General features: G+C 37.5%; 1 protein-coding gene across 1 annotated transcript in view; it reads left to right on the top strand.

Moving 5' to 3' along the window:
• Positions 1-10,033, top strand: part of Slmap (sarcolemma associated protein) — a gene marked incomplete at its 3' end in the record, with an annotated part of 92,077 nt that overhangs the window by 69,982 nt on the left and 12,062 nt on the right. Inside the window, exon 3 of the mRNA XM_008849301.2 lies at positions 7,828-7,900. Coding sequence (XP_008847523.1) covers positions 7,828-7,900 — 73 coding nt within the window. The remainder of the gene's footprint in view (positions 1-7,827; positions 7,901-10,033) is intronic.

Here is a 10,033-nt window from a genome sequence, read left to right as displayed (position 1 = left end):
CTTTGTAAGAACTTGGGAAATCAATTTATCATTCTGCACTAGGTAAATAAAGAATAAAGCATTCATACCACTTGTCCTGTAAGAAGCATAGCTAGGTTGCTATGGGTATGGTTCATTGGTAGAATGCTTGCCTGGCATGCACGAAGTGCTAGTTTAATCTCCAGTACTGAAATAAAACATTCACAACAACAAACTTCAGTTATTTCTTAGGTTAAAAAAAGTAGTTGAAGGGACTGGAGCGATGGGTCAGTAGTTAAGAGTGAGTACTGCTCTTGCAAAGGACCCAAGTTTGGTTCCCAGCACCTATATCAGATAGCTCACAACCACTGATAGATGACTCCAGCCCCAGTGGATCCAGCATCATTTTCTGGACTCCTTGGGCATCTGCACTTGTATGTGTGTACACGCATACACATACACACACGCACACACACACACACACACACACACACACAAATTTTTAAAAACTTAAAAAATGTTTAAAAAGTAGTTGAAGATTGAAAACTTTGTGATGTCTGAACTAAAATTCGTAAGTGAAAACAGAATGACAGAATATCACTGAATATATTAGAATAAGAACACTTGTTGATAGTTATTTCACTCCTCTTTTCTAACTCTTTTTTTAAAAAAATATTTTATTATTTTTAGTTTATGTGTATGCGTGTATTGTCTGCATGTAGGTGAGTGCACCAGTGTTGTGCAATTCCTGCAGAGGACAAAGAGGCTGTCGGATCCCCTGGAATTGGAGTTACAGACAGTTGTTGGCTGCCATGTGGGTGCTGGGATTCGAACCCAGGTCTTCTGCAAGAATAGTCAGTGTTCTTACCCACCGAGCCAGCTCTCCAGCCCCCTCTTTTCTAACTGCTAAAGCCCAAGAACTAGAAGCTTTATAAAGCAAAAAATTTAAAGACCAAGAGCTTTTACAGTTATTTTATCTTAAGTAATAAAAATCAATTAATGCAAATAATTCTGCAGTCTAGAAATGTTAATACCTGATTTAGGTCTTGATTTTTAAGATGTTTCTTGTGCTTTTATGGATTCATTTGCTGTCCTTTCTATTACTGCCAAGCCTTTCAAGAGAGCCTACTCTTAAGTATAAAATAGTGCTGACTTTCCTACTCCACACAGGGTTAGAAATAGAGCCAGACTACAACACGCCCCCAGAGTTTCTCTTTCCCATTCCAGGGCTTTTTCCAGATTTAAAGCAATAGAAGTGAACATGGGTCTTCTAAGTGGCATTTGTGTGAAGAAGCTAAATGTGGTTGATTGTATACCACAAAGTATAAATATATCTCACAACCAAATAAAATAAATTGTCAGCATATATAAACCAGAGGGAAAAAAACCAAAGTGTAGTCAACTCATAGTGCCACTTTGATTTTTCATTAGTCCTGTAACTATGGTAGGAAACTGTAGATTGTCCTTCCACGAGTTCTTTGTTGCTTTTTTTTTTTTTTTTTTTTTTTTTTTTTTTTTTTTTGGAACAGGGCCCAGGGCTGGGTCAGTCCTATGGAGGTTTTATCCAAGGTGGACTCGCTCAGGTCTCTCAGCCTTTCCACCTGTCTCTGCCTCCCAAGAGCTGGGATTAAAGGCGTGCACCACCACGCCCGGCCCACCTCTGTTTTTTAGAAAATATTTTATTATTTTTATCTGTATGAGTGTATTGCCCACATATATGTAAGTGTAACAAGTGCATGCAGTGCTCACGGAGGACAGAAGAAGGCATTGTATCCTCTGGAACTGTGGTTACAGATGACTGTTAGCCACCATGTGGGTGCTGGGAACTGAACCTGGGTCCTCTTAACCACTGAGCCGTCTCTCCAGCTATTTTTCATGTTAACATTACTGAAATTTTTATGCAGTTTAGAATATCTGTGTATACTTAATGCTGTGGTGTTCTGTTACCCCATATCTTTATCCTTCTGGAGAAGCTCTTTAAATTATTATTTTACAATTTTGGATTTTGGAGTGTAGTAATCTTGTTTATGGGTGATTTTTTTTTTCTTTTGAGAGTAGAATATGTTTTATAATATTTTGTAGAATTCTTTAGAACAGTATTTTTTTTCCTAAGTATTTCTTTCATAATAGCAGGTTCTCCATGTTTTTAAAAGTGGGTGGGGGGTTGTTAGTGGAAAGTCAGCTTAGAAAGTGATCTTTCCTCTAGGATTTCATGCTGTACAAAAGCCCTTTATGTTTTTTGTTTCTGTAATGGGGATTGGACCTAGGTCCCTGTCTGTGCAGCAATTGCTTTACCACTGAGCCACATCCCAGCTATTTTTTTTTGTCCCCCACACCCAAGAAAGCACAGATTAATAAACAAAAACATTTCAAACTTATTTTAATCAAGCATTTCCCAAACTCATTTTATCCTCAATTCCTTTTGGTTAGCACTTGTTAGCAGTATATTTGGGAAAACCCTTGTATATCGAGTTGATTTTACACATACTAAAATGTGTCTACCAGGTGGCTTAAATACTTGCCCATTACAAATCCAAAAGACTGTTAACATTTCTATACATCTGTGTGTCTAGTTGATATGAGTTATTTTCACAGATATAGTTGGCTGCACTAAGTTGTTGTCAGACATGGGCTCTTTTTTCCTACTTAGTGTTTTAACCCTTGTTTATTTTGTTGATTTATGTAACAGTTGATTTGCTGAATTTCAGAGTGACATATCTGAGCAGTATAATTCCTGATCTGATATATCACAAGTTGTTAGCTCTAACACTGCAATTTTATTCCATCTATTTTAAATTTTTTGTAAATTACTAAAAAGTTTTAGCCGGGTATGGTGGCACACGCCTTTAATCCCAGCACTTGGGAGGTGGAGGCAGGCGGATCTCTGTGAGTTCAAGGCCAGTCTGTTGTACATAGTGAATTCCAGGACAGCTGGGGCTACAGGGAGACCCTGTCTCAAAAAGACCGAAAAAAAAATTATTAAGAAGTTGTTTTGGGGCATATATTGATTATACATAATGTGTTTCATTATGACATTTCATAATATCATATATGTTCATGCATATGATCTATTTGGATTATATAGCCCCACTATCTTCTTGTCTCCTCCATTTGGTAATTTCCTTCCTCTTTCAGTAGAGCCCCCATTATACTTTATCGTGTGTGTGTGTATGTGTATGTGTGTGTGTGTGTGTGTGTGTGTGTGTGTGTGTATGCTAATGAATTTAATTAATGTTACTTACAGGAGTTGAAGTTGCAAATAATTTTATAATGCCACTTGCCTTCTCTGAGACTAGCTATTTGAGATGAGGTGCCAGGGGCCACAAACAGTTAGGCACTAATTGTATAATACATCACAAGTCACTGTGTCAGGCTCCAAGCACTTAGGAACTGACTGTTGTAGAGTGGGAAAATTTCGCTTTTATTTTTGGCCCTTTTGTCTCAGCAGTGAGGACCTGAGGGAGGAGAGGTAAGGGTCAAAAGAAAAGATGAAGTTTTGAAGGAGGAGGCCCAGTTGGCAGCAATATAAGAACTAAGAACTAAATGAAGTTATTCTGAGGGAAGAAGATAGTAGAGGGGAAGGGTCTGAGGGAAGAAAAGATTTAGAGGGGATCTGAGGATGGAGACTAGTTCTGAGCGCGATTTTGGAAAAAATATGAAGGTCTGGCGGGGGGGTGGAGACATGGCCTACAGAAGGAATGAGGCAGGACAGAAAGAAGATTAAGGAGACATGGAAAGGGAAAAGGGCCCCTCACTCAGAAGTCTTCTTAAAGTCTTTCCCCAGCTGAGAGTGAAGAATTCCAGCACAAGAACTGTAAGAGATGAATGAGCACATACTACTCTTGCAGAGGACCTGAGGTGCTTTCCTGGCATCAGTGTCAGGCTGCTCAAAACCACCTGTAACTCCATCTCCAGGGGATTCAATGTCCTCCTCTGGCCTCCTTGGACACTGTACTTAATGTGTACAAATGTTCACACACACACACATAAATAAAAAATAAAAAGACAAAACTTTATAGAAAAGAAATTCAGCAGTTAGTAGCATTTGCTGTGAAGATTGCCTGCATATACAATATTCCTTCTGTATAGTTGTATTTTAAATATTATTAAAATAACAATGCTTATGATTAAGGCCTAAAAAATATGACCTTCATTATGACCTAACTCCTTTCACAAATGTAAACCTGAAATGTTCTCTACCTATTTTTTCATTAAAACAACTCCAATACCGCCGGGCGTGGTGGCACATGCACTTGGGAGACAGAGGCAGGCGGATCTTTGTGAGTTTGAAGCCAGCCTGGTCTACCTAGTGAGTTCCAGGATAGCTGGGGCTACAAGGAGACCCTGTCTCAAAAAAATAAATAAAAAACAAAACAAAACAAAACAAAACAAAACAAAACAAAACAAAACCAACAACAACTCCAATTTGAATATATTGGTAAAGTATAGTTATTGTTGGATCTTTATCCCGTATTATAGGCTGTTTATAGTATATCCATAATGGGCACATAGAGCTGCAATAAATCTGCTCCTTCTCTGTTTTCTGCCAGGTGGAGGAAAAGGTTTATTTGTTCTTGCACATGATGATAGACCCCACTATCCTCACAGTAAGAAACATTTTTACTGCTGAGAAATTGGGGGTATAAAATATTAAACAAATGTGTTTAGAAATAGTCAATAAGCACTTATTAAATGTCTACTTTGTACCAAATAACTCTGCTAAGGATATAGCTTTAAAGAGAGACAATTAATCCTTGCTACCCTCAGAGCTGAATCTATTCTGTGAGATGGTAGTTGTATTCACAATTCAATGTGCTTAGTATTTATAAGAAATAGCTATAGTAAGCTCTGGGAACATTTAACTAATGTATTCTACCTTGGTGAAGGAATTAGAAAGCCTGAGCTGGCAAGAAAAGTAGCATTTGATCATGTAGCAGGAAGAGGAACATCATCACAGAAAGGACAGTTAGTGTAAAATGGGATTGTAAATGGTAAGATGACTCCATGTGACCTGCCTGTGTGTAAGAGACCTGTGGCAGCAGGTTAGAGGATGTGGCCAGAGGGAAAGGAAGAAACCAGATGGCTTATCACTATGCTGACTATCCTAGGCAGAATTTAAAAGACTGCCTAGTAGATGGTTCTTGGCCTGTGTTAGCACTCTTTGTATATAATCAGTTAATGAAAATAGTATTGACTAAACTGAGCTAAATTCTTTAAATTTAATAAACATTTCCAAATGATAATCATGTTATTTTATAATACCATCTTGATATTATGGATGTGATCATTCAAATATGTTATCCTTCAGCCAGTAATTATTGTTAAAAATAATTTTTTGAAGTATAAATATGCCATTTTTACCTGTGAGATTCAGTGAGTTTTGACAAATATATACAGTCACTGTAACCAACACTCTTGTAATTGTTTTCATCTGCCTACATTAGCTTTAAATCACTTTTGTGAACTAAAAAAATTTTGTACTATTAAAGATACAATATCCTAAGAACAGAGAAATAAAAACTATCATTCTTTAAACCAGAAAAAAAATTTTTTCCCCTATGAAATATTTGAAGATCTGTACAATTGCTATATTTTCTCAGGCTTGTCTCTTGAAATTTTCAGAAGTAAAAAGACTGAGAAGCAAGCTTATGAGCTATCTAGGGAGACTGTATGATATGAGAAGGTAGTGGAGGGAAACAGCCAGTATGAAGACAGAAGAACTGTTTTTAAAACAAACAAGACCCTTCTCTTTGAGATAGAGCAACTCTACTACTGGAAGAATATTGAAGGCACTCTCAGTTGTCCATAGTCTTGATATTCTTGTCCATTAAAACTCAGGGATAGGGCTGGAGAGATGGCTCAGTGGTTAAGCAAGCACTGGCTGCTCTTGCAGAGGACCTGAGTTTGATTCCCAGGACCCACATGGTGGCTAACAACTGTCCATAGCTCCAGTTCTAGGGGACTCTGACACCCTCTTCTGACCTCCATGGGCATTGCACGACACAAGTGCACCTACCTACATGCAGGCAATATACTCAGACACATAAAATAAAAATACTAAATAAAATATTTTAAACAAGCCAAAAACTCGGGGATAGGAACTGAGAGGTGGCTCAGTGGTTAAGAGCACTGGCTGCTCTTACACAGGACCCAGGTTGTGTTCCCAGGACACATGTGGCAGCTAAAAACCACCCATAACTCCAGTTCCTGGGGATCCAATACTTTCTTGTGGGCTCTGAGGGCATTGTACACAGGTGGTGCATTTATATGCAGGCAAAACACTCATACACATAAAATAAAAAAAATTTTTTTTTGTCCTTTTGAGACAGGGTCTCTCTGTAGCCCCAGCTATCCTGGAACTCACTTTGTAGACCAGGCTGGCCTTGAACTCACAGAGATCTGCCTGCCTCTGCCTCTTGGAGTGCTGGGATCAAAGGCGAGTGCCACCATGCCCGGCTAAAATAAAAAATATTTTTTAAAAATCTATTAATCTGGGGCTGGAGAGATGGCTCATCGGTTAAAAGCACTGACTGCTCTTGCAGAGGACCCAGGTTCGATTCCCAGCTCCCACATGGTGGCCACAAACTGTCCTTAACTCCAGTTCCAGGGGAATCTGAAGCCCTCTTCTGACCTCCATGGCATTGCATGACATGGGTACACTCACATACATGCAGGCAATACATTCATACACATAAAATTTTTAAAAATCTATTAATGTGATATATTGCATTTATTAATTTTTATATGTTGGACTGTCCTTTCAATGCAGTTTTGTTATATATAGATATCACAATTGTCATTTAGAGTACCTTGAGTACATTCACTCTTTATTGATTGATTAAATATATTAAAATTAAAAAGGAAAAAATTTCAGATGGATAATGACCAACCACAAAAGACATAATCCTGGGTTTAGCTAGGAATCCAAGAACTTGGAGGACACAGACTGCATATGCTAAGCTTGTTATTAGCATATAGTAAAGAGGAAGCTGACAGATCCCAGTAGTAACCTTCAGCCATATGAAGCCATACAGCAAGAGAAAAGTCGTGTGTCCAGTAGGATAAGGGGATGTGCATTCATATTACCCTAGGCTTTGTCTAAAGAGCACTGCAAGACAGAATGAGCTTTTAATTGGAGTTATCATCAAAATGGAAGTTGCACATATTTTATTGGAGACTTTTAAAAATGTATCTGGAGTTATTTAGGTGTATCTAAGGAAGACTGGAACTGAGAGCTGGAACGAAATGGGAGGTGCTAAGCCTCTGGAAGAGTCATTCTACAAGCAATAGTTTCACATCAATGGCCTTTGTTAGATGAAATATGTAAATTGCTCAATTGAGAGAAGGTCCTTTTCTCATTCCATAATTATTTTAGCTCTCTTGAAAGGTTCTGATTGAATTATTCCTTTTAAGAGTAAGGAAGCCAATGACTGCTCCATTAAAATATTCATGTCTGTTTAAAAAAAATTTAAAAACCTGGGGAATAGATTGGTGAATTCTAAACACTACAAAGAAAACTTTGGAGTCTTACAGGGTGTGGGTAGGAGATAGGTTGGGGACAGGAGGATTAGGCATAATGGCTGTATTTTTAAGGGTAGTAGATTTGGCTTGATGTCAGCAAATATGGGACAGAAAGTGAATATTCAATCTCTCTCTGAAAATAGTATTTTGTACATTGTACAATCAGCTGACTTTTCATTGTTAGAGAATTGGAAGTTTTTCTAAAGTAGTGAGTTTTATCATTAATCTACTAGATTTATGTATTTTCCCAGAAGTTATTACTTTTAAGAATAAAATATACATTTAGATCTGAGAGCCACCAAGTTTTATATTTTTAAACAATTATTTTATGTTATTTGTTTTAACCAGTTACCCATGGGTGTATTGTTTCCACAATAAAACTTTTTCTACCAGATGGTATGGAAGCCCGGCTCCGCTCAGAGTGAGTATAATTTAGTGCTGTGAACTTTTGAATCATTATTTTGTTGGGTGATATTCTAGATGATGATATACTGTTAATACTTCAGGATTATTTTAATATATTAGAAAATTGATACAGTACTTTTGGGAATTTTATGTATACACCAGTTTCAATCACTTTTCATATTATTTGCAAATCTCATAAATAATAATGTATCGGGGCAGAGGTTATTTGTTTCCAAATTTAACTTTAAAATTTATATTTGAGTGAATAAATAGTTGTTCTTTGCAATGTTTAGGATATGTAAGTTACTGGTGAATGAAAACTGTTGTTTTCATATACATTTAATATAGAATTTTCAATACTGTGATCACTCCTGGAGTTAATGTCAATGTCATAATCTTACAGGATTGAAGATATCAATATAGTTAGTGACTTATTTGATGGGAGCTTTAACAAGGTTCTGTTTTTGTTTTTGTTTGTTTTTGTGGTTTTTATTAAAAAAAAAGTTAGGGCTGGGCGTGGTGGCGCACACCTTTAGTCCCAGCACTTTAGTTCCAGAAGAGGCAGTTGGATCTCTGTAGTTCAAGGCCAGCCTGGCCTACGTAATGCGTTCCAGGACAGCTGGGGCTACAGGGAGACCCTGTCTCAAAAAGACCGAAAAAAAAAAAAAAACCCAAAAAACCAACAAAGTTGCATTTATGTTTCAAATGAAGAGATGTGAAGTCCTGTCATGAAGTCTGTATTTAAAATGTGAGCATAAGTACGTCTCATGCCTTTTACAGATATCATGATGGAGTATGGGGTGGGGCTTGGCAGTCATTAGATACCAACACGTTTTATTTGAGGAAAGCCTTAAATATGCTGGTTTGTTTTTATGCAAAGCCTTGAATATGCTAGATGCTTGTTTCTTCCCTACAAAAGCTTTCTGTTATTATAGTCTATTTTTTGCTAGTAGTCTACAGAGTTTTGAGTATGACAAAATTTCTAGAGTTTAAGGAAAAGCTGAATAGTGAGTAGGAAAGGGAGAAGGAAAGATGAAGCAGAGGAAGGCCCTCCCATTGCCAACAGTCTCTCCTGTCTATTGTCAGAATGAGCTAGATTATGCTTCCTGTAGTATCTATCATGTTTTTTCCATTTTAGTTTTATGGATCGTTGAAACAAAGCAGAAATTGTAAAAAGTGTCATTTCCTATTTTAAACTACAGTGTAATTAAAATTGTAGAAAAGTTTAAGATTTTATTTTTATTTGATTATTAAAATTTGAAGTAAATTCAACCTTTAATGTCACTTAGCTTTTATAAGTCAAGAATTAAGCTTATAGGCACAGAGTAACAATTAATGACATAGCTTTTAAAAAGATTAACATTTGTAGTTGATAATGAAAATTTTTTGATAAAAGTGAAAGTCTATATATAAACTTCCAGTTGTATAGGAAGTCTTCTGTGTTCTCTGGTTTCATCTAGCATAATATATGAGTGTGTGTGTGTGTGAGAGAGAGAGAGAGAGAGAGAGAGAGAGAGAGAGAGAGGGGGAGAGAGAGAGACAGAGAGAGAGAGACAGCGAGAGAGAGAGGGAGAGAGACAGAGACAGACAGAGAGAGACAGACAGAGAGACCGAGAGACAGACAGACAGACAGACAGAGACAGACTTAAGGCCCTCATGCTTGTCTGGCAAGTGCTTTACCCACTGAGCCATATCCTCAGCAGACTATGTAAAATTTTTGGACATTATTTTCAATGAATTTTTCCAATTCCTTGTAGCTTTTGCTCCTGGTTCCTTCTCAGTATTTTTTTCTGTTGCTCTTATTTTCTTTTTTTTCTTCTGCTTTTTCTTTGTGTGTGTGCGTGTGTGTGTGTGTGTGTGTGTGTGTGTGTGTGTGTGTCTGCATGCATGTGGGTATGTCTGCATGTGGAAACAGAGGACAACCTTGGGTGTTACTTCTCTGCAGCCATGTACCTTGTTTTTTGAAGGTAGGGCTCACTGATTTGCCTAGTCTGGCCAACTGGTCATTGAGTCCCAGGGATCCACCTGTCACTTTGCAAGTTGCTGAGGTTATAAGCATGTCACAGCACCTGACTTCTAATATGGGTTCTAGGGACTGACCTTAGGTCCTCAAGCTTGTACAACAGGCACTTTACCTACTGAAGTATTT

Source organism: Nannospalax galili, unplaced genomic scaffold (genome assembly GCF_000622305.1).
Source record: "Nannospalax galili isolate Female #2095 unplaced genomic scaffold, S.galili_v1.0 scaffold505, whole genome shotgun sequence".
Classification (NCBI taxonomy): Eukaryota; Metazoa; Chordata; class Mammalia; order Rodentia; family Spalacidae; genus Nannospalax; species Nannospalax galili.
The sequence above is the reverse complement of the archived record's forward strand: the minus strand, read 5'-3'. Positions and strand labels throughout refer to the sequence as shown.